The sequence below is a fragment of the Eufriesea mexicana genome, unplaced genomic scaffold (assembly GCF_001483705.2).
Source record: "Eufriesea mexicana isolate 0111107269 unplaced genomic scaffold, ASM148370v2 scaffold10327, whole genome shotgun sequence".
Lineage (NCBI taxonomy): Eukaryota > Metazoa > Arthropoda > Insecta > Hymenoptera > Apidae > Eufriesea > Eufriesea mexicana.
This window is the reverse complement of record NW_016917985.1, coordinates 250,981-277,273: the sequence shown is the minus strand read 5'-3', so window position 1 is coordinate 277,273 and position 26,293 is coordinate 250,981. Positions and strand designations below refer to the sequence as shown.

The following is a 26,293-nucleotide window of genomic DNA, read 5'->3' as shown; positions in this document are numbered from 1 at the left end:
TTTTTCTTTATATATTCGCATAAAGTGTATACATTTCACTTACATTAAACTTTATACATCCAATTGAATGAATACGGTTACTTCCCTGTACGCTAATCATTTGGATTTCCTTCCCAAAATTACCAACACTATCCAATAACAAATTACTTAGCCCTACCAAGGGTCTACATAATTGGTAGACTAGCAGCTCGTATAATATAAAAACACGCGATGTGAAGATAACCACACAGTTTATATAAATATATATATATATCTAAATCTAAATCTAAATATATATAATTCGTCACTAAAATAATAGTAAGAATGACATAATGACGATATAGAATTTCATTTTTTCATTTCCTTTTCTTCTTTTCTTCGTGTATATATGAAATAGAAATTTGAATGGTTCTTGGAATGTTTGTATCTACGTTTCTATAAATCGTCGAATATTTCTGAATATTTACTACTCATTGTCAGTCACATGTTCCATATATGGTAGATATATTTACGTGACATTTCAAAGAAGGCGAAATTGATGTCATCGATATTTGAGGCACACGAAATTTGTAATTCCCACACATGCTAAGAAAGAAGTATTTCCTTCCACTTTCACGATATTTTAAATCTCGGTCCTGTACATACACCGGCGTAAATTCGCGGAAATGTTTACACGGGCGGAAAATAATTTGCAAACAATCGGGTAAACGTTAGTTCGGAGTCTCGCTAAGAATCTCGAAGCTTTAGCAAATGTCAAAGGTGGATAACTCGATGCAAGTAAGTGTAACAGCACGATCGTTCTACTCGGCCACTTCCTCCGCGGCTGCGAGCTTTACGAGTTCACTGTTCGTAGTTTTCCTCTCGAATGGCAAACAGTTCGGAACTAGTTTCCACGGTTTTATCGTACGTCAGAAGAAGTACGAGACCGGCGTGTGCCGTCGCACGTAAGAATATTTTGCTTACGATTTCTCTCGTGAAATTACAATGCGGAAAAACTTGCACGAAAATTCTTTGACGTTGCCCTGAGCTATTCTTGAACGTTGTTTCGCGTTTCTTTTCGCGACAGCGGAAAATTCTCCCGTCCTGGCAAACGTAAGCTTTGCTTAATCGAAAAACGAGTTACCCCTGTGTCGAAAGAGGAATATCGCGAAAAATAGGACTAGTGGAAAGAGCGAAACGTCGAACATCGATGGGGAAAGCGCGAGAAATTTCCTAAACTGTGTCATAGATCAGCGACAAACCGAAATTATTCAAGCTGTTCGGCGACGCGGACTGACAAAATGGCGGCAGGTGCCTGCCGTCAGCATCCGCGTCGTTCGATGTAATCCAATTAACGGGCAAAACGCTAGAATGGTCAACGCTATCCGATCACAATGGACATCGCTAAATTGGCAGCCGCGTTATTTCTGTAATAATAAAGAGGCATCGAACCGAGGATAGACGCGCGCGGACGATGATCCTCCTCGAGAACAGATTCTAGTTTGATTCGAATCGGGGTCAAACGATCGGTTGCCATCGGACCGAGCTACTTGTAAGTTATTTTCAGTCTAGACGAAACAAATCTGGACGCGATTCCTATCCATCGTTCATCCGCTGGACACACGCGTATCGGGCCAGGGTACAGAACGGATGACGGACACTTGGCAAAATTTAGAAGCATATTCGGTTGACAGACGTATCGATATCTCTCGAACAGGTACGAGCAGCGCGTGATATTCCAGGAAGAGCGAATTTATTTCCACCTTTCTTATACCATAGGTGTCATCGGGAAATCGGTATCCTGCTGTATTTATGCCGGTATCGAATAGCACGGTCGTAGGAATTATTCTCGCTATCTGGTGAAATAGAGGTTACCTTGACAGAGGGTCGAAGGAGTTAGCGCTATCGGTGGCCCAATGTTAATCGAGAAGTTCTATTTATCCTTGTAGGGCGTGACTAATTCGCACCTGCGACCATCGTAACCGTTATCGATTAGAACAATATTTAGAAACACGCTGGAATCGGTGCACCCGTGTAATAAATTTGCGAAAAGACAGACCCAGTGGTCTGCGTTTAATCAGCACTCTATCTTGACAATCAGTCAATCCTCGTTCACCATCTGCCTTTTCAATCAACTCTCTTTCTCTCTTATCAATCAATGTCTATGATGTCAGCCAAGCACCGAACAAGTTTATATAAATATGGAGCTCCAGTCAAGTTCGGAATTATTTCTCGCTGTTCTTTCACAGATTCTATTTCACGTAAAGCGTTTAATTATTACGAGTATATGCTGCATAATTTTAACAGACTGTCTTTCGAGATACTATCTTTCGATTAACTTCGTGTCCATCGTGTCAATTTTCGTTTTAATCGTAATCTTGTCATTTTCAAAATAATACGGCGTATTTCCGGAATACCATCGAAATTTACATACGAGCCGGTACTCCCTATCATAGAACTCAATTTTTATTTCAAATTTCACTGGGTCCTAGTAAAAACGCTATCCGTATAACGAACAACTTGTTATCGAATTTACAGAATTTACGTTTTTGGGGGTTTTGTTAAGGAAACCTATAGCCGGATCGAATGTACGTGTATCAGAGAAAAAATATTACTCGATTCACCTTTGATTTCGAAATCATACGCGCTATCTAGCGAGCGATTCAGAATTTACGTTTTTGGGGGTTTTGTTAAGGAAACCTATAGCCGGATCGAATGTACGTGTATCGGAGAAAAAATATTACTCGATTCACCTTTGATTTCGAAATCATACGCGTTATCTAGCGAGCGATGAAGGAAAAATTTGAGCTAAAATCGAGTTTACGTGAAATTGTACGTTATAGATTCTGTACACCCTTTATATAAATTTACGCATCAAGCAGGGAAACTTGCAATTTTTCAGAGTCCATAATACTACTAGACGGAACGATACCTGAAAAATGAGACTAACGAGATATCGCGACAATCTATTTTATTCCAACACGATTGTCGAATCTGCGTTATATCCATTTATCTTCATTTAATCCATTCTTTCGCGATTAATCATTTTTTCTTTGAATTTACGTCGATATCGGTGCTGGGATAAAAAGATCTAAACAAACGAATTGGCGGGATTGCACGATATATATTATATTTCAGAAGCCAGCAATGGCGAATTTAGCGCCCTCTCGTTTGTTTGCGTATACTATATAAGGGATGAATTATAAATTATTATACACGGAATTCGTTCAACGTGACACACATATGTACACAGTCTTCCAGTCTACGCTTCCATAATTAATAACAATCACACGACTTCGTAATTTGATTCGAAATGCGACAAAGCCGCGCGCTTCTATTTTCAAGTAATTAAGAGAGGAATTACTCAAACCGGATTACAATCCCATATTACGCTTCGTTGATTTAACAATGCACCGGAGCGCATCCAAAACCGATATATTAACTATTCAAACGAATTTTCCTCGTAATATGGTTGCTTCGTATTCCTGTTTCGTGATTTTTCTGAATTTCAAATCTTCATTTATCTTTCGAAAATCACAAAACGCACATAAATATCGCGAATACTGATTACCAACTCCGATACTATGTTTCGATGCGTGAACAGAGAAATATATGGCTATGACAAATTGGGAGAACGAAGTGTATAAATAATTGTACGATTTCTCACTGATTTTCGACGATTGAAGGAAAGGAAACCCTCGAGATTCGATTTCCAAAAAGGAAACGTAGAATTAAATTTCCACTAACGCGTTTCCAAGAGTCACAACTGTCCTATGACACTTTGCACACGAGCCTGAGATGGTACGAGGTCCAAAAAAGGAACGTAATTTTGGTAAAATAAATTTAGAAAAGACCTGCGCGATTTAGGAGTTGAGAAAATCTGAAATCTATCAATTTTTATTATTGCTATACTAAGTCTGCGAATTTTTGAACAGCACGCGTTTAAAATAGCTCTTAACCTGCTACTTGAACAATTCTCCTCATCGTTTCTTGCAACCCTAACCTCCGACACTATACACAACTTTGTACAAATTTGATTCTTTGTCATACACACGCTTTTCGGTCTTTCCTTTAATGATGCCAAAATATGATTATATTAAGGTCTTCGCGCATCGTCGAGACTATTCCTCAATGGACCCTCGCTTTCTGTACGATCTTCTTAAAGCTGCGTTTACAATTACAGAAAAGTACGATACTACGCTATTATTGCGCGTGTATATGTAATATTAATACACTTCAGTTTTGAATTTTATAAAAATTAAATTACAAAGCGCAATTATTTCGTTATCCTCTAATTCTCTTATCCGACCATTCGTGTCGTTAGATTAATTCGGATAAGCGAGGCTCCGTCCCAGCAGCGAGGTGCCATAAGCAGCGAGAGACAACGTCGTACCATTGGAGATTACACGACTGCCTTTTTCCGTGACTTCCTCTATTCTATAGGTTTCCTTCTTTCCTCCTTCCGTCCTCCACTTGTTCGACTTTTTCACCGGCTTCCGTCGACACCTCAATCCACACCTCGAGTCTCGAGAAATAGAACGTCACCCAATGTAGCCTGGAACTCATCGAACGGAATTCGGCGACCCTAACATTCACCCCCTTTGAGCCTTTAATTAATTTACACGGACGTGAACATGAACGTCACCCAATGTAGCCTGGAACTCATCGAACGGAATTCGGCGACCCTAACATTCACCCCCATTGAGCCTTTAATTAATTTACACGGACGTGAACACTTTGACTGTCACGTTGGTCATATATGACCGGCCACGGTTTCTCCTGTGACGTCACGGTGGTCATTGGTGACCAAGCGTTTATATACTTTGAATAATAAAAATACCTGCGTGGTGTACTGAGCTAAACATGTGATTTCAACTTGGCAGTCAAAGGGTTGAACCGCGCGCTTCGAGCTTCCAGCTGGTACCATCCCCCGTGTGTAACTTCCGCGTTTCCCGAAGCTTGTTTATCCCGAATATGTTGAAAAATTGTCGAAAAGTTTGTAAATACCCCGCCCATTGTTGGTTATTCGGTTTTACTGTAGAAGAATGAGTCTACAGGTTGACAGGACTCGTTGAAAATGGTAAACGTGGACTGAACGTGCAGGTTTGCTTCGTAATCACGGCGGTATCGAATGAAATTGGAGTCTGATGGATGATTCTAAAGGTACGCTTCAGAAAAGAGACATTTCGTGTCTGAGAGGGCTATAACTTTTCCTGGAAAATTCCTCCTCCTCGAAGAACTATCGATAGGATTATAAATCCCGATTGGAGGGTATTTTGACAGGAATTAGAGTGAATGAGGAAAATAGCAGGTAATTGAATATCATTAACAATATATATCGCCTTGATGTATCTTTTAAAAGGACTAGTATCTCCACAGAAAAATGGGATATAGAAAAGAAGAGGAAATTAAATGGTCGTCGAAGAAACTTTCAGCTCTCGACATTTTCTCGAGGCGAATCGCGCGAAATGAGATATTCAAACGATCTTCCAGAACTCCGACCCGGGTTGAAAAATACAGCGAGACATAATTCGTCTTGGGTTAAGAGATACGACAAACGTGGCTCCCTCTGCTAAGGAACTCATTCTTTCTCGAGGTTTGAAAAATATGGCGGATCGAAGGCTGGCATAGAGTCAGTTCTCGAGTTTGAAATATCGACGACGGAGGACGTTGGATCTTGAAAAATGTTCTCCAACCGAAATACTCGGCGTTTTCGAACTCCTCGAGCAATCTTGGGAATCGAGTTCCTAGTAATTTCGCCTTCGAACTGCGACCGATAACGAAATTCGATTAGCCGAAGAAATAACGAGAATTAAGCTGAATTAAAGAGATTGTTATACCTAACCCTTGCCTAGCCTAAACCTAACCGAGACTCTGATCGTGAATCTTTTATATTCATTCGCGATGGATCTATAGATTTAAAATATCAGAACGATCCTATATATAGTAAAGGCTCCCCTACCGCCATTACCCGAATACCATAATATACGAACGTTCTGTTATCCGCACAATGTTTCATAACGATGTTTACATACACGATACAGTGTCTTTCGATGTATATAAATACTCTCCTGTGTTCGATTGGTTAAATGTAGTCACATCAGTTTAGTCTGAAGCAGAGCAACGACGAAGACATGTCTCCTCGTGTCGAAGCATTTCTGTCACTTGAAAAAGGACTTGGATGATTTTGAGACACAACAGGAATTTAATTCTACTCAGCTCCTTCTGGTAAAAAATTTATGCGACCTTAGCGATTTAAAAGATACGAGATCCATAGATGACAAAGAAAATTGTCCACTTTGTTCATTTCTACTTGAATGAATGAAGTTTAATGTAATAGAAAGTGTTATTCTATTATTATTTTTAATTAATTTTTATTGTAAATCTATAATAAATGTATGATAAATATAAAATAATATGCCTGATTAAAAGGAATATTCTGATAAAATATGTATGTAATTTTTATTACTATTATTGAATATTTACAAAAGTTTAATTTAATTTTATTATTCGGTCACTTTTGTTCCCCTATTAGTTCGAATACTATTCTACTATAGTATAATAAACGTGCCGGTGGTAACTATTAAAATGGTGTCCAAATAAGAAGAAAATCTGAATGAAATGATTTTATCGCCATGAGATGAGACTATTGTTGAGAAAATGGCGAGAAATTGGATCGTTTACCCTATCGAATCGAAGTGTAGGCGACTTAGGCTACTTTCGTGGTAGGAAAACGAAGAAACGCGATGGTTTAATCGAAAGCGTACTTTACACGGAAAGCATCTCGTTTAGGAAATTAAAGGGATTACAAAGAGTTGGAAACTTCGAACACGTGCGTACTGTAAGGGAAATGAAACGTAACGGAACCAAGCGTTTCCGTGTTACGCAAAACGAAGTTGAGGAGCGAAGGTGTGGGTGAAACTTGTACAGTGATTCGTGGACGGACCTATTAAACGTAATACACTTCCCTTCGACGTAATTATTATAGCAACGACGGTAAGCGATGCTCCACTTTCATAATTACGCGACAGATGAATAATTGATCGAATAAAATTTTGCAATTTAAGCGAATAAGAAATCGATATAATGGAAACGTTACGCTGATCCCGGTATATTTCAGCCGGGAAATTAGCATGCGTAGGACTCGAAGCACAAGAGTGTAAACGATTCGATGAACGAAAATTGCAGGATGAAGTTATCAGTACAATTACGGGATAATAGAATAATTTAACGGACTAACGAGCGAAATTGCTGTAATGCATCGTTTCTTTTTCAACGATCGCTACGTTTCAATAAAATTCCACTGAAATTAATGGAGATCCTCACGCTTGCAGAATTAGCGTTACACATGAACGATCCACGGTCATATCTTTGCATTATCTCGCGCTAATATCTAATAATCCCGATCCTTTAACCACTTTTAACGCGAACGTTCGAGCAGTAACTAGAATTAACGTAAAACGATGGAATCTGTGAAATCGATGAATCCATTCAGTGTTATCCGGTTTTCTTATTTCGCGATAAAAGAAGAATTTAATTGCTACGCCTGATGTATTTAATACGATGTTCTCGTGTCTACGTCGAAGATTATCGTTGTCAAAAAACATGTGAAAAATTTTAAGCAAGGTCGATACGTGACTCGAACCAGAAAATCGTTTACACCAGCTGTGCAAACTCTCGATCGTGTCGCTTTCGAACTTAGTTCCCTCTACCACGATAGCGTGTTTTAAACCGCAACATTTACAGGTCAGCAAACAGCGGTGCAATTTTAAACGACACGATGAATTTACTTGAAGTACTCGATGGGAAATAAATACCCCTGATCGACTTCGAAGATCTACAGATCGACGAAACTAAATCGTTCCTTATATTTCCTTATCTTATAAATCTCGCATAATATCCGATCCGACGTTCGAAAATAATTTCACGTCACTGTCATCGTGCAAACTAATTTTTATCCGACAATTTTATCATCGGAATATTTCACAACGCGGAGGATCATGATCGTATACGAATCGATAGATCACGCGGCGCGATTCGCGTTCAAATTTCGCGCGTTTGAATTCCGTGCCCTTTACAACGAGCATCTTGTTACGATACGAACTTTACGATTTAATCCAACGCGAATTTACCTAAAACGGGGGTAAGTTACGACGCAGCCGTGACCCCAGGAATTGCACGCCGGTGTAATTCCGCCTTTTTTCCTTCCTAACGAAGCAATATCCGGAGAACGTTCGCTGTGTATTTCGTTCTGACGTGTTTCACCGACGCTTTTATTTTACCCGGAATCGCGGCGGTGGCAAGTGTAACTGTAATTTACACGCGGCTTCAGGAATCCACGGGACGAGGAGATTCGCAATTTTCTTCCTTCGATGCTTTAGCCACGGCCCGATTCCCTTATCTGCGAGCAAGCGCGACGAAAATGGAGAACAACGGTGTTGTCTGCTACGTTTCATCTGCCATTTTGGTAAGTCTTTTGAGGTACGGAGATATGCTTGCAGACTCGATGGAGGATCTCTTCAGCGGGGATTCCCATCTCCTATTTTAAATCTAAGTTCATCTAATTTCTAATCGGAGGTTCGTTGACTGGGTTCAGAAAAATAAGAGGAATGTTTGTGCAATATTTTTGTTTTTGCAAAATACGGGAAGATCTACGGCTCTCAATTTCAAATCTCCATGTCAAGGTATTACATATATGCTATTGTAACTCCAAATTGCAACCTTCCTTTACCCTTTCGCTATTATGGGTGTCTATAGTGTCACCGGTCACAAAAATTTAGTAGAAGGTTAAGACCAGTGCTACCGTTCCTCTTAGCTCTCTTCGCAAAGAATTACAAGCTCTATTACGATGATCTAACACGGGAAGACCTACGGCTCTCAATTTCAAATCTCGATGTCAAGGTACTACACATATGTTATTGTAACTCCAAATTGCAACGTTCCTTTACCCTTTCGCTACTGTGGGTGACTATAGTGTTACCGACCGGAAGACGCCATCTACATATGACGGGCGACTATAGTCACCGGTCACAAAAGTTGAGTAATAGCTCTTAGCTCTCTTCGCAAAGAATTACAAGCTCTATTGCGATGGTCAGTTCCTCCCTTTTTTTTTTTTTTTTTCTTCAAAAGACTTGGCCTCGAATGCTAAAAACTGCACGATAGTAATGTTTCCATCTTTGGCACGATGCTTCCTTCTACAGGAGGGACTTAACGACGATGCCCACCATAGCAAAATGGTTAATATGCATAAAAGAAAAATTTTGGACTGTTATAATTACCCAATGAAACCTCATAGTCTTCAGAGTGATCAAGTACACACTTTGTTCGAAAGAAATTCCAAAAAATACGCACACTTTTAGGGTTCTACCACCTCAATATAACGTGCACACGTGTACTTGTCAATATTTCCATGTTTCATGCTTGTCTCTGTATTTAATACGCGTATTATTTATGTCCAGTGGTGTCAACTTTGTGTCACGCTTTCGAATCATTCGTATACGACTGAAGTGTTCCGACCAGTGGAGTGTAAATAAATACCTGCATTTATGTTGCGCAATATGGGTTTACGTGGATTAATATATCCATATTTTCCTTGCACGATTATTTTCCGACATACGGAAATACGCGTGGAGAAAAATTGGGCGAGATTATCGCGGGATAAATAGGAAATTGTTTCCTTGCGTTTACCAGAGGATTCGAATACGCTTCTCAATAAGTTTGTTACCATTTAAACGACAACGAGACCGTTAGGAATAATTATAAGTATGCAGAGAATTACCGATATCGGAAATACAAACGATACAATGGGACCGAATGATTTTCGATACTCGATGCTCCAATTATACGTATATTCCTGAATATTCTAGCGATATACTTGGAAGGAGAGATTGAAATATCTTGAACGTATCACACGAATATGCAAAAGTCACATTTCATTATTATTATTATTATATCATACTCGAAATACACCCTCGAATACAAGATAGTGTCAAAGAGACTCAAACAGAGCAGATTGCAGTGTCGTGACACGCGACGAAGATAGAAACCAAGTACGATGGAAGAAGAAAACGAGGAGAAATGCAAATATGTTCGTAGACGAAGAGAGGAAAAGGAAAAAGAGAAGAGAGAAAATAAAACAGTAAATGATTTAAAAAGAAAGAGTGAGAAACGAATGATCAAAGAGGTTAAGCTTGACAGATTGGCAATGAAGCACAGTCGATTTGCCCGGATGGCGCTGTTTTATCGTCGTTATGCTAAATCAACGTCCGTCAAGTAATTATTTCGAACGTATTAGATTTCTCTGCGACGAAAATGCCAGGTGGAGTCCCAATTGTTGCCACATATCACGAATGCACTATACCTTACATCGGCGCGTCGTGAATTCGAGCCGTGGAACAATGGAAGCGATCGTAAATTTCGCGTTAAACCGAATATCAGGGACAATCGAGCGACAATGCGGCTGGGCAATCACGAATCGATGCTTGATTATTAGAATCGTCACCGCAGATAACGCTTTTTGGGGCAGACGTTCGGCAATATTGCGTCCGTCGCGTAGGCAGGAAATGAAACGGTGGCACGCTCATATGCCCTAGCTCCAGAGGTTCGTTTCATCGTGAATAGATGGAATCTCTAATTCGGTCTCGTATCTAATTTCTATGGCCGCTTAATTGATCGGTGGCCTTGAAGCATCGAACTACAAACGTTCGAGCATGAGAGAAACTGACAAAGAGCTGACAAGCGACTCGCGTCTAGGCGCAATAGGCAACGTCCTTTTCGCTTTATTTCGTCCATCTGTGATTTCGAAAGGAATCGACGAGAATGAGGGAGAAAAAGAGAGATCGTGTCTAAATGATGCAATAAAATTTCGCGATCCTTCGCTTCTCTACTCAGAGCTCTGACCTTGCACGCTCCGTCTTCGAAACAGATTTTTGGAATAAATAATAAAGGACGAAGGCTAGCTGTGTGCAATATAGCTGTTTAGCTTCCGTTGCGTTACACAGAAACCACTCGATTAATTCGCTTTGCAGAAACTTCTTGGTGTATTTATCAGAAAAGTTGATTAAAACTTTCTCTCGACTTCGATTCGTTCTACGGCCTCAGCGGTGAATCAAAATTAACGAGTCTCCGGTGAACATTCACCACCCCCCGAGCCTTTTTGTCACACCGAGCAATCGATATCGAACAGAACGTTCCAGCGACTCGATAACGTAAATAGCTGGTTCGTACGATTAAATAAGAGACGTACACTTACGTCGAGGTAGCCGCGAAACGACGAAGGACGTCCAACACTGAAACAACATTTGCCCCACGATGAAGACCGAAACGAAGCGACGTGCACACCGTAAACTAATAGCCTTAACCTCTGTGCCCGAATAGTTTCACTTGACTGCATCAACTCCCTAAATTGAATCCGACGATAACGTCCGGGGTCAAGACGACTGTCCACGAATAACAGAGCAGCCTTCAATTTAATCCGACCAGTCCACACTCGTTGCTCGGTGAATTGATCGTGTTGCCCTTGAAGCATCAACCAGAAGGAAACGCCAAAGTGTATCCTGCGTGTGTACACACCATGTCTATAGAAAGTTTGGAACCGACACCGTTCCTCCGGAATAGGCTACGTGAGAGAGTAGCCGAACGACATTCGCGTGGATGGTAAACCATAACCGATTTCAAACTAGAAAAATATAACGTCGTGAGTCTAATAACGTCTAACGTCCAACTATCTCTGTGTTCAACGTGGAGCATCGAAGATAATTTTTCTACGTTTATAACGTGATTTCTGTCACAAAATACAGCTCATGACGTAATATGTATACATTCTGAAATGGGAACACAAAGAACTCGTGAAACTAGCGTGTGAAAATATGCAAATGATATTACGATTTCGCTACTGTACAAGCTACTCGTTTGTCACCTAGGAATACCCAGACGATCATGGAATCTGCATAAAATTCGACAAGTTTGATCGTACCGACCGAATCAGATAGATTCGCGCGTTCTCCGAGACAGGTGTCAGGCGAGGAGCAAATCGGAGACGTATCTGCTCATAAAAGGCATAATTTTTTACCTCTGAGTAAGTCGTTTCTTCGAGAAGAACGAAACTCGCGAGTCGTTCAAGACTGCTTCATTTTTATAGAACCAACACCGGGAAGAGGGAGCTGGGAAACCGGTATAAGTTTTTGGCAGCTAGTAGATATACTCGTGGGCAATAAGAAGAAGAAATAAACGAGCAGCAGGGTTAAGAAGCTAATGGTAATCGTGCAAGTTGGAGAGCTGTAAAGTGACTGACCGATGCGAGTGGAACTGTGACGTTGTCCTGTTGCCTATAGCGTGATCATTACCGTTCCTGATCTTCGCTTGACAACGTCATCATCTCGTAAAACTGTCATGCGTAAAGTATTTCTCGCCCATGTCTTCCTTTATGTCTGTCAATTGTCTTGGGTCGCGTTATACTCGATGCATAATTAATTTTACAATAACCCGGAAGGACAAGTGATCGAACGTGGAGTTTCATTTTCTAGCCACCTTGCGCGGAGTACGAAATGTCGAAGATGTCAATACAATCGAATAATTCAATCGAAAACCTATAGAAATTGAAATGGCTATGGCAATACAATAAGATACGATGCTTAACCTTCGATTACCATTTTCATAGCACTAGTGGTAGCACGTCAAATAGACTCCCTCTCAATAGTGGTGACTTGAAGTCAAATTTACTCTGTATGGATAAATGATTTGACAACTTGACGAATCCTTAGATACCTAGATCTTGTAAGTATACTACCAAATACTTAGATCTCACTATTAACCATACAGAGTCAACTTGACGTCAAATCACCTCTATTGAAATAGAGTCAATCTGACGTACATCACCGCTAGTGTCAGTCAATTCGAGTCAATTTGACGTGCGTCACTCTAAGGTTAAGAAATATTTTCAGATTTTTCTTATTACGTGTTTCTCTCGTGCCCGAAAGAAACGCGATGTTAATCACAGAGATGAACGACTGCTTACGAAAATTAGATAACGACTCGCGATTAACGTGGACGATACAAGATCGTATCTACGACGAGCTGAGTCCACTTAAGTTCAGCGCGAATAATCAGATTTCACAATGAAGTTCGGGCTACTAAATCAGACCGTAGTACCATTAAGACTTTCGCTATTCGACTGTCTTGATTAATCGCCTCTCTCCGGCAATCTGACGTTCTATAAACAACTCGCGACGAGTCGTTTTAACTTTCTAGACTCAGAGTCACTCGAAGTTGCAGGATGAATCGCGGGAAATTATAAATGGCGTCCATTTCAAAATTCAAAGTCAAATCTTTCCCGACGCCTTATATTCTCCTGGCTTCAGTCTCAAATATTTAACTTTGCCAAATTAACTCGGAGTAGCGAGAGACTCGAGTAGGTAAAAGCACACGGACTCGCGTTGACTAATAATATTTCGTATAAATATTTTTGCTCGGAAACGAGATCTGGTAACGTGACTGGGCAGAAGGAAAGAATCAAATACAAGAGATAACGATACATGCTAGATAGCCCGAAGGTTTCTACTAACGATACGATGGTCCAATTAAGAAGGCAACGAGCAATGCGCCCGTATCTTAAGCGAAAGCTCCAACAGAGAATCGTTTCAAAGACATTCGCGTGTATCTTTTTGGACGTGCCTAGATGGATTATCCGCTCCTTTCTCTCGCTTCGAGTACACGCGTGTAGCTTAATGACCACGATTAATAAAGTTTTCACGTGCTGCTAGCCGAAACTCGGTGAACGACAGTCTACATTAATAAGATTTGAAAGTCGCCGACTAATATATCTGCTGGAAGCTGCTGTACGCGCGAAGATCATGCCAGGTCAGAAACTTCGCTGAGAACTGGTAACCCAGACTGGCCAAACGTGCAAGTTTGTTTCGATAATTCGGAGTGAAAACTTCGAAACTACGATCGTTATAATTTCCAAAATGGAAGTTTCGTAATAAATAATCCTGAATTATAACCCGTAAATTATTCCTCGAATTTCTCTATAGCATTGAATCGAACGCAGAAATCGATCGACCAGAATGGGGTACAAAACGCATCCCCTAATTCAATAAACGGGAAGCAATGGTAGATTGATCAAAGATCGCGAAAGGAACGATGCGAATGAATTGATGCGAAAAGAATATGTTCGTTAAACATCGCGAGAAAACACGGGAATAAAAGTCGCATTATTTAACGAATAATCAGGTTGCAGGGGCTGCAGCGAAAATGTCACGAATTTCACGTAGTCGTAGATCAAGGCGTGCCTTGCTTGTTTGTTCCAGCTGGTTTAACAACAGTCGCTCTTATTACGCCATCGACAGCCCACCCACTCTTGGGAGCAGGAGAAAAAGCGTAGACCTTATGCTCTAATGATGTTACAAATGAAGCAGCCGCACGATACATGGCGTGATAATCACACGCGCTTATATAACTCTTAATAAACAACTACGCGAATTCCATGTACTCGTGTGCCATCCCTCTTACCTCTGTCGCGTGTAACGCGAATGCCACGAATATCTTGTCACTTAAATCGCAATAAATTCCCCACCCAATGATGTAGGAAACAAATATCTCTTGGTGCACTTCTAACAATAACGTATGGAATTTTTCGACATTCCCACGACCACGAGTAACGCGACACAAAATTATACATACAGAAAATACGATACCGGTGACTAAGAAAAATGATATTAGTACATCTGAAAGTTTTAGATTTCAAATGATATAATAAACGCATATCGGTCTGTTTCATTTCGCGACGTTGTTATACAAGGGTACAAGAATGAAATTTTACAATTAAAATTTTCGTTGAACTTGGTACTATGTGATTCACACGTTACAACAGCCTCTTGTACACTTTCGTAACAAGGGTATTAAAAGTTTGGAGTGTGTCTAGTCACACGAGTTCCTTGCATCGGAAAGAAGGCAGGGATAAGTAGAGAGGAAGCTGCGAAGAATTTTCTCAATGAGATCTCGCTCTCGGCGGCGTCGATCTTCGTGATAGCTAACACGGTGCAATTACGTATGATACGTATATGGCTCAGTAAGAGTAATCGTCGCGTAGATGTTTATGTTTCAAGTCCAATATAGAGACAGTCTCGCTATAGTCGATCATCCATTGAACATTTTGAAGGGATGTCGAGAGTATTAACATTTTGATTGCCACGTTGGTCGCATATGACCGGCCACGGTTTCTCCTGTGATGTCATGGTTGTCATACTTTGAATAATAAAAATACTGTCATCCTGAGCGAAACACGTGATTTCGGCATGGCAAGCAAAGAGTTAAAAAATGAAGGCACCGTTTCGTGTTAATACAAGCTTTATTACGCGAGGGGAATAGATATAGAGGACACGATATCTGTCTTTTGAAAGCTCTGTCCAGCACTCTAGTCACGAACGAACTGTTTTCTCTAGGGCCTAGTCCAAACGTTCGAGATGGTCCGCGAGTCGTGCAGTGCTGGTCTGAAAGACATAAATCAGGCGCCCATTGACTCGGGACTCCCGATGTCTCTAGGAGTGGAAACAACATCTAGGCTTTCCTTTTCCGCATCGACGAATGCGTTCCTATAATTTGTTCATTAAAAATCGTCTCCTACGATTTTTAATTCCACTAATAGTCGATGAAACGTCTCTCGAGTAGTATCACGTAATCTTGGTCCTTTGGTATCCTATTTGCCACACTCTACTATTTGTGTCGGTACATCAAGAACTAATTAAGAACGTCCCAGTTCGTGTCAAAAGGGCGAGAAAAGTTTCGATGATTAATTTCGACGTTTGGTAAGACGCGTTGGAAGGTAATCGGAGAGATCGTGGTAAACATGGTCAGGCCAGACTTTCCTAACTTCGTTACCCATCGAAAACACGAGGATCCTTTTCTTCGCTGTCATCAAGTACAGAGGAAACGCGTTAGTGTATCAAATAGGCTTCGCCACGATTCTGGATCCCTGTGGATCCCATCGCGAGAATACAAGATCCTGTCGTCGAATTTCTCGCCTGTAACATCGCGACACGAATCGTCGCGAGCTGAAATTCGTGTTCGAGGAAAGGCGACGCGACATTCGCGAATAAAGTAACTCGCGAGGAAAGAACTATGGAAAAAGGTTTGTGAAACGTCGATAATTCGACTAATAACGAACCCCGTCGTTTAATCGCGGATGAACCATCTTTAATGAGGCGAACGCGTTAATCGATTCCCTTAATTCAACTCTCATTGGACTCTTTGGATTAAAAATGGACACTTTACGGGGGATTGGAACGAGGAAATATGCATCTCGTAGATCTTTCGTATTTTTCTCGAAGTTGGGAAGCTTTTTAACGAAAGGTCTCTAGGATGCGAACGCGAAAGTGGGTTCCAAGGATTATGGAAGATGTAAGATAATGGACGCGTCTTTGTCGACGAAGACTTCGTTAAAAGAAATCGATAGAAGGTTGTGGCTCGGATGAAAAAGATCCGTTAGTTACCTGCTCGCCTTTTCTATCCTATGATCAATTTGGGTAATCAATTTTTCGTAATAAACGAGCGATCTGAAATTAAAATTGTGAGACAAATATCGCTCGTTAACGATACCCTGAGTTTCGATATCACGTAATGTACGTAATGTTAAGTAATGCAGGGGATACGAAAATTCGTCATAATTTATATCGACATCGTGAATCGATGAGTCTTATCATCGGTGACGACATTTAGATTTACGAGTATAACTCTAGAACCACGGTACAACCTTTTCAATACCGACCAACTTCTTTCCCTCTTCCGCTTTCGTGAAAGGGATTCCGTGAACAAGTTTCTATGATACTTCATTCTCCCTATTGCCCAGACCTTATCCCCATCGACTTCCACCCTATTCTCCACGACGAGGGTTCACTTATAGAATTTAAATATAAACATAACAAAAGAACCTGATAGACTCTGATTGCAAAACCTTTCAAAAAATTGGCGTACTACGAAGAAATCTGTTAACGTTCAATTTTCCATGCATTTTCAAAATCCCATGTAATTTCCTGGTTCACGATTGTCTCCGAATATTCCTAGCTTAACGTTCGTTTCTCGTATTATTTTATCGCGAATTAATATTCTTTATTATTAATTTACGATTCGATTCTTTCGAAGCGAAATCCGCTACATGATGGAAGATTTTGTCGCGAGAAGAAACCAGTGAAGCATTGCTCGATGGGCCATTAGTAAATTCGTGCACGTAATTTAGCAGCATCCTTGACGGACTCGCGCGTTGCTTATCCGCAGCGAAGTGCTTCGTCTGGATTTCCAGTGGCGCCAACGGTGAACTCTCGTCGGAGAAAAGGAAGAAACGAAGAAAGAAACGTCGCCAGGGAAAATGGAGGAATCCGAAAAAACGTGAAATAAATGACACACGGTACTCGAGTCTCGGTACAATTGGCTTTTAAATGTACAATGACGTTTGCCAGATTCATGAGGATTCCGAGCAGATTTACCACGGAAGCAGAAGAGGGGTAAGATCGAGAAGAAGCTGAGAGTCGATGAGATTATCGTTGCTGAGACTATGAATACCGTAGGATCATCGAATACCTATGATTCGAAGGACACTGTTTTTAAATTAATTCTACGAATACCGTAACAGGAATAAAATCTAGCTATATTTAATTTTTCACTAGAATTCAAAGATAAAGTTGGTGATATTTTACGAGATAAATCGTGGATCGATGGTGAAACGAAAATTCGTATCGATAGATGTTACATCGATCGTTTTGTCTTACATAGTTTGTTTTACTTCCCTTTACTGTGGATGGTATACAAAGCCTGGGAATTTCGCTGGATGTGTGGTATTAGCCCATGTCGAGCAGAAAAAGCCCAGGAGTGAAATGTCTTGGGGTCAGTGGTGTTAAAATTGTCCTTCGTATTTTAGCCGAATGGACCAATTAGATGGCGACAGTGCAATTTATTTATCTAACTTGTCACCTCCGGTAGCCATGAGCCAAGGGATAACGCGTCGACTTCCTAAGCATCTGGTCCTCGCCAACTCCTAACTTGATAAACTGCTAAGGAGAAAGTTCCCACGTGAAACAAATACACTGTTATCTGCTATTTTAATTCATTATTTTCTGCTGTAGCCGAATCTATAGTTAATTCTGACAATCTTGTTTTCGTGCAAAACTTAAATATCGGCTACTAGGTATAAAATAGCTTTTCAATCGTCATATTTTGTACAACCCTTTGAAAATTATGCTCACTCTAAATCGAAGATACCCAAAATCTTGCTCCACATTCCACTTCTATTTTTATTTATAACTTTTCTATCATTCTCCGAGCAAATAATTGTGATTTTACCACGAGCGACAATTAAATGGAGACTGACAAGTCAAATAAATAGATAAATATTCCACGTGCCAAAGTGACGAAGATTTTGGCCACTTTGTATATACCATGGTCTTTAAAAATTTTCGTACTTTTCAAACACAGGCATCTATTCGATGTTTATAGTTAGAGCTTCTGTTAATTAGGCAACAGCTAGATAACGTAAGGGTTGATTTCTTCGAGGATTAACGCGAAGACAGACAGGTCGTTGAGAACGCATGGATCACGGGACGATCGCGAAGCGAACGTGTCCGAGACGTGATAAGAGATTGAAGAGTATTAGAAAACTGCGACGAGCTAATTTCGAAACGCACTAACGCGCGTAGAAATGATAAAATCGCTTCGTTTCAGGCGATTCGTAATTTCGTGCACGGAGTAGGTTCTTGAAAATATTTCCTCGTAATTTCTCGCCCGGTACGTAGCACGCGATGCAAATGTCTCTTCCACCCCTCTCCTCCCTTTCTTCCTTTTTCTCCTTTATCTCGCGTTTCCCGTCTCGGCCTCTTCTCGCTTGTTTTCTCTCCCCTCTTTCACCTTCCTTCTTTCTCCTTTTTGTCCTTCTGTTTTAACGAGGAACACGTGCAGTTCATCGTCGTGGTCGTAGTCGAGGGAACGTTGTTACCATCGCAGCGACATGGCTGCGCGCGCGTCGTAAATAGATTTGCTTCGAACACAAAGTTCAATGTAAATGAACTCTAAGCGAATTAAGAACGCGACGAACGAGCCTTCTGCTCGTCTCCGATAGATTCCAACCGAGAAAGAATGCTTCGTTCCGTTACAATGGCAGTTTCCACCCGGGCTCGAGGGTTGGCCTAAGCTGCGTCGACACGGTGACATTAATGCCGCGTTTCCTTCTTCCCGAGATACGCCGTGATTCGCCACCCCTTCGCCGCGAGTTACACCCCGCGCCACGAATCTTGCCAAAAATTACGAGCATTCTGCTTTCACAGTCGGTCGTATTTCAACTCTGACGCGCCCCCAAGAGCGGATGACGAAGAGCGAAAAAGTTCGAACGTGCCGATTGCGTTCGGATATTCCTGTTTATCCGCTCTGTTTACGGATAACGGAAGAAAAATTTCGGGAACGACCGCGAACATGGGAAAACATCGGAATAAATCTAAACGTTGGCTGTGAATTATGCGTGAAGCGCGTGCGCTCGATAAGGGCATGTTTATTCGATTAAACGACGAGATGGAATTATTACCTCGCTTCGTGGAAATATCCTGGGATAACTTGACTTTTGCAACCGAATAATAGGATTCACGAGATAAATACCGAAAGCTGTGTATTATTTGTTCGTAGTTAATGAAATTTCAACGCGAATATCGTTAAAACCGAGGCAAAGATGTATCCGATGGAACAAAGGACGCGAGATGCACGAAATAATTATTAAACATCGAAGAGTATCGAAAGAGTAACAAGTACTAATAATTTCTTATTCCGGATTCCATGTGCGTCGATATTAAATTTCGTTCGTTTGATAAATAAACGCTCGGTTATCGGATTGGACACGGGCTGGCATAAAAATCGACGCAGATATTACAAGGTTGCAGGAAACGATAGGAAGCTAATCAACGCGTGCAGGAAATACTAACGATAAGCTTGCCGCAAAATCGATTCGATGCTTCGGAACCATTAGCTGCGGATTTAAAAGCGAATACGAATTCGGGTAAGTAATTATTTCGCACGAATTTTCAAATCGACCAAAGTTCCGCGGATATAATGTCGAAATACGCGTAGTGACACTGGGGGTTCGTCCAACAACGGATTACCCGGTCGATGATAACGAATGGACCGTGTTCGCTACGCGACTCAATGCGAAATCCAGGCGCGAACACGCTGCGAGTAATTCATAGGTGTTGGCGCGTCTCTACTCAGCCGGTGGCGCGTCTCTCGATTAATTAAGCTCGCCCAGTATTTTCCTTCTTCCCTTTCATTTTTATTTCCAGTTTTATTTTCATTTCCATTTGTTCCCCTTTCTTCATTTCGGAGTCGCCGTGTCTCTTTTCAACTTCGCGCCTGTGCACGCGTATTCCTCTGCACGCTTAATTAGGGTTAAAGGTGGGGTGCAACGCGGTTAGGTATACGCGAGAACACGCAATTTACGGGGTCGTTGGAATCACGAGGCTGACGTCGCGGCGGCAGCCGGAACGTGCTCGCTGCGGAAAAAGAATAATTAGCCGTAGAAGCGAAACCGCCAGAGACGCCCTCGCGTGAACCTCGAGCGAGTGGTAAACTTTTGATTATTTTTGCAAACGAGCCTCATAGAGGAACGTCGATGGCACGGAATACGGCAATAAAGAAGAAGAAGCTTTGCCAATGTAGGAAAAATGATGATCTCGGCGACCCAGGACTGTCACGCGTCGGTTTACCGAGAACTTTGGTCCCGGGGAGATTTGGAATAGGAGAAAATTCCGGATGATCGTCTATCGATTGTCCGATCGAACTCGAGACTTTTCGTGGCCGTATCAGCGATGGAGAAAAAATGGGAAGATTGCGAGTAGAACAAGGGGTGTTAACCCCAACGGGGGTCGTATAATATAACGACGATAATACTTTGTACGCGCCACCCCATCGAGAACGGAAGATAAGCCGAGCTGCTTCCTTTCTCTCTTTTTCCAGCGACCCTTACCACCCCCGGCTGGACGATAGGAGTTTGGATCTTATCGAGGTTCCGTACTCACCGATCACATAGCTATACCCGTCCAAGGTGAGAACACACTTGCGCGTGTTGGAGGAGCTCGGAATGCCTGGCACCAGTCTGCGAGAAATTCGCTTACCAGGGCTGCAAGGAGTACCGCCGGTACTCGCAGCACCCGGGTCCGAGTGGCACTTCTGCACGGGGTCTTTGCTTTGTCTAGACATCATCGTCCTCTTCGGTGCCACTTGTTCGTCTCTTCTCCAGCAGCAGCCGGAAGAAAGAAAACCTACTTCCGCGACATACCGCCTAACCAGTGTCTGCTTAGCCACGCGACGATCTCCGGCCGGCTTCTATTATCGTGGCCAACTCTTTATCGCGACGCCCTGACAATTCGATACTCGTCATCGCCGTTCGCTCGCACACCCCCTTTGCTGCCTTATCAGGTCCCACTCGCGTCATTCACTGGCCGCCGCGCGGAAACGATTACGCTCGCGACGCGTCACTGTCCCCCGCTCGCTTCTCTTCGCGAAATTTCGATTCTACGACCGCTCTGTTTACCTCAGCCGTCGACTTCCGATGCTTCCACGCGAAAAGGTTCTAAGAATTTCGATTGTTTATTTCTTAACCGTGGAACGCGTCGTACCATTCGCGGGGATACACGGAAATTTCGTTTCGTTCGGTTTGTTTTTCTTTTTTCTCCTCTTCTAGGTTTGGTCTTCGTTCGTGTCTTGGTTCGGGTTTCGTTCGGGCTTCGTTCGTCCGAGGTGGTTGGAACGCGAGCCGATACCTCTAATCACGGTCAATCGACGAGACTCGCGTAATCCAACGCCCAAGGCCGGTTTAATCGGTCACCTTTTCCTTTCCGCCGTCTACGGATTCGAAAGTTTCAACATGGAAGGATTAGTTGAACCGTGGACGACACGAGATCCCGCGGATTTCGATCGTGACACGACTATGCCCGGACTGACGTACACGGGGAAACGGAGAAGCCACGTCTTTGTAGAGCAATTGTTTGATAATGGCTTTCCCCTTGTTTTCGAGCGTTCTCGGTATACGTCGAGTAATTCGACGTCCCTGAAGAGACTCGAGAAGACTCCTTCGGGCACACTGTTGCGTGCTTGTCTCTATTCCAGCTCGGATTACAGCGTTTCACGTGTCACTTTCTTCGGCGGCCTCTCGAATCTTTGATTGCATTTCCTCTTTGACTATGTCAATTCCGTCTATCGTTCCTCGTACCTCTTCACCTTTCTTCGTCTTCGTCCAACGTAATTTCTTCGAACGGTGTGCTTTATCGGAAGATAAGGCTTGCAACTATAGCGATTTTCCTATAGGGTATATCGCAGAGACGAGCTTCGTCCGTTAAGCCGATATCGTGGCCATTAAACTACTCCGAGGTTTGATCAACTTCAATGACAATCAGTGCATCCGGTGCTTCCCACTGAACTTGTTTATCTTCTGGAATTGCTTTCAGCCGTGTTGATTTCCAGCGAAGGGTCTCGGATTACCGGCATCGCCCTGTCCCTCCTCGCCGTGGAAACTTTCCCCCCGACGCGTGTCGCGTCCCGTTCAGGGCTCGTTTACGTCCGGGTTCTTTAAATTACGCCGAAACCCTTTAAATTACCTTCCACCGATCGATCCAGGAACAATTGTCGCAGCTTGCTCTTCACCGATCGCCTCGATTCGTCGTCCAATCAACTCGCCACGAATGCGGAAAATTCTCCAACTTCCGGTGCTACCGGAGTCTCTGTCACGACACCGTTCAGCCAAGGATTCTCTCCACCATCGTCCCACGCGGTTTGTTCAATTTTTCTCTCGACCAATTGCTCCCTCCGACAGACGATTCCAGCCTCGACCAACTTTCGGTCGCTTCCCAAAGTCCGAGTCGTTGATCTCGAATTTATCGACCTGTGGATTCCGCAGTCTCTTCGACGCGCCAACGACGCGCTAGGCTCTCGTTACGCGGACCATCGATGTCGCTTTTCCTCACCTTCCCAAGCAAATCTACGGATTCCAGGGTACCGACAGCTTTGTCGTTCGAACAAACAGACCAACTTCCCTCGTTATTTCCTTTCTTCCTCTCTTCTTTGCACCTTGGACAATGTCCCAAGCCGCGCGTGGCTGTAATAGGGTTTCCCTAGGTGCGGAAATTTATGCCACGAACACTGACCTCTCGGTCACGATTACTAGTTAACCCCGGCGAGTAAACGACCTCACGGGATCATAGACGTTGGGCAACCGGTTCTTCTGATTCCGAATCTTTCTCATGCAGTTCCACGGAGTACGTGTTACGCGTGCAACGATTTATTGCCTTCTCTCGTGCTCCAAAGCGACGCCGTTAAAGGAACGCACGCGAATATAAGGCAACTTCGGAAACTCGGCTGAAAGCATCGGTGCCGGTTACGTGGTCGTCGTGATTGAACGGTCGAGCGTGATCCATTTCATTTCTGATCGTCAACGTTCACTCGAAGATTCCCTGGTTGGTCGAAAAGCTTTCGGAGAATTGATCTTTGGGGTGACCGCTGTTCACGAATGTACCCAGTTGCGTATCGATGAGCGTTCGTCGCGAGGGTACCAGCGGGTGATGGTAAACGCAAGGTCTAACCGCTGCGTTGGATCGATCTCGCGAGATGGATCTCGCGAGCGAGGAGTGCACGCGCGGCAAATTTCGTGCTAATCGAGTCACTGGAATTCGTGCACGGAAGTCCGGGATGTTATCGCGAATGGAAAGTCGAGGGAGTTTCTTCCGGGGTAATTTAGCTGGAAATTCCGGCGCGGCGGAGAGGAGAGAATGATAACTCGGGCCGATAGTTCGATTACCTTCTCTCCTTCTTCGCGCAGCTCTCGCGATGGCCGGCGTTACGTGCATGCACGGACATGGAAGATCGCGATGTCGTGGGTGTGGGTATCCCGCGATCGATTCGCGTTACCATAACGTTAAATTCAGTTTGCCCGCTCGTGCACCGGCGCGCCGGCACTCTCGCGAAGCCGGCACGCGCACGGCGCGCACCTTTTCATACCACGATCGATCGGCACGCGTTCACTGATCATCGGGATCCAGCCACGCTCATTCGTCGATCCTTTCACGCATCCACGGCTACGCTCGCACAGGTGTCATCTACCCGGCCTCCCCTGCTGTCTCTTTGCGGCGAAGATTATGCAACTTTGGTCAATGCTGTTTATTTATACTTTATCCCGAATTATCCGCGCGCCACTGTCGCTTCGATCCAGCATTTCCTGTTCCCGTGGCTAGGTCACTCCTTATTAATAACCATCCCAGGATTATCCTTTTCACCGTTCAGCTGCTTCGTGACTCCACTGCCGATCTCCTGGACAACGTACCGCACAGCACAGTCGTCTTGTTCTATCGATCTATTCGCGATTTTTCCAACTCCTCATCCTCGGTCGTTCACCTTGTTCGGCAGGACGGTCGCATCGACGAGACGATCCATCGACGGCCGACGCACTCGAAGCGGAAACTCCGCATCGCGATCGAAACAACGCGAGGACTGCGAATCGGCGCAAGTGGCGCGCTCCGCGCGAGTGGAAGAGCCGCGTGCTTGGTCAGACGTCACGCGGCGGTCTCGTGCTAGTGGCGGACGCGCGGCGTCGGCTCGGAGAGGGGACGATCGCGACGAAGCGAGCGAAGGAGCGAGCGGGACGAAGCGATCGGTACACGCGCGAACGACACGCGAACCACGCGAAAACGGAGACACGCGTGCGACCTGAGCCGCGGTGCCGCTACAACTGAACCATTCCAAACCTCCACCTCTCGCCGAGCTCCCTCCTCTCACTCTCCACGCCGCTCCGAACCCTCCTGTCGACCCGCTACGTCGCCCTCTCGCTACTCTCTCTCGCTCTCTCTCCTTCCATCTTACCGCTCCTCGATCATTCTTTCTCCCTTCCTTTCACCGTTTCTCCATTTCCCTCTTTTTCTAACCTTATCCTCCTCTCGTCGTTCTCGCGTTCCTTTCTCTCTCTCTCTCTCTTTCTCTTTCTTCTGTTCCCTCATCGGTTCCCGTTCTTATCGTCGTTCGGTTCGTCTCCTAGTTCGTTCGTATCGTCGCGAGTGCTACTCGCCCTCGGGTAGGCAACCGGGACAGTTTTCCCCGAGAGAAGTCATAGGGATGATCTACCCTGCGGGTACAGACACCTCGAGCATGAGGATGTTTGGTCGCAGCAGGGGTGATAGTTTCGGGGCCACGGATTAAGGTTGAAGCTAGGTCGTAACTGAATTTGCAGATGTCGATGCGGCTGATTGTTGTCCTAACAGAGGGTGTTTGTCGAGGGTGATGCTTCGCAGCGGGGTGGTTATGTCGTTCGGTTCCCCCCTTGCCTTTTGTGCCGGGTAACAGGTGACGAGGGATACGACACTTCGAGAAGCCGTATTTTTGTGAAAAATTCTAAGGGTTAAAAGTCACGAACTGCGGGGGATTATTGGTTTATAACATTTACTCTAATCATGGCTACCTACGCGAGCTTGCGTGGTTTTCGTGTCTGTGAGCTTGGTATTTTTTCTCCTTTTCGCTGCTTTCTCTGTGCTTGCATGGTATACAGAAAACTGTCGTCCGTTCTTAAATAAATAGAGTAAAAATAAAGTAAAATACGATTATCGGAAGTTACGAGCGAGAGCCCGATATAAACAGGCATAGTAATGCATTCGAAACGGAGTGGTACTCGTAAAGACGAGTATTACAGGAGGAACCAAAAAAGAAAGATAAATATGGCTGTCTGAAGCACAATTTCAGCCTATAAATTTGTGGCAATTTCTTGTTAGAACAATATTATCCGTGTATGTATTATCAAGGATCAAATGATAATCCTTTTAATATTGGTAGATGCGTAAATATTCTTGCGTTGCGATAATTCCGCTGAGTCGACGACGTCATTGGTCAATTTTTCGATATTTTTCTCCCTTTAGTCTTCTATCATAAATTTTCTATGTCTCTTATGATTTAAAGGCACGAGATATTTTAGATTTAGAGCACAAAGGCACAACAGGCAAAAAGAAATACTCAGCCAGTTTCTCGCTTTTCTTTATAAGACATACTTGATCGTCTCGTCTCGTTCGTCCTTCTCAGGATCGTCTCTGCAATTGCGCCCCTTGTTCGACGCTTTCACCTTTGTCTTTCCCGTGCTACGCCGGTAGGTAACCACCTCTATCACCGGTGTCACCTTTCTCTCGAACTCTCTTTCGGTTCGAACGGCTATAAAGCGCGTCTGGAAATTTTCAACGAGAAGCTCGACGCGCAACGAAAGGGGTTAATCGCTCGCCAGCTCGACGAATCGGAATAAAAAGAATTAATCCGCGAAGCAGCGCGAACGAGGAACACGCAACCG

The 26,293-nt window shown here is 43.4% G+C and overlaps 1 protein-coding gene across 1 annotated transcript in view; it reads right to left on the bottom strand.

The window, feature by feature from the left end:
• The window catches only part of LOC108553373 (calcium/calmodulin-dependent 3',5'-cyclic nucleotide phosphodiesterase 1A), a 91,571-nt gene extending 69,580 nt beyond the window's left edge, over positions 1 to 21,991 (bottom strand). Inside the window, exon 1 of the mRNA XM_017908241.1 lies at positions 21,000 to 21,991. Within this exon, the coding sequence (XP_017763730.1) occupies positions 21,000 to 21,183 (184 nt within the window). The 5' untranslated portion in view covers positions 21,184 to 21,991. The remainder of the gene's footprint in view (positions 1 to 20,999) is intronic.
• Between the last annotated feature and the right edge of the window lie 4,302 nt (positions 21,992 to 26,293).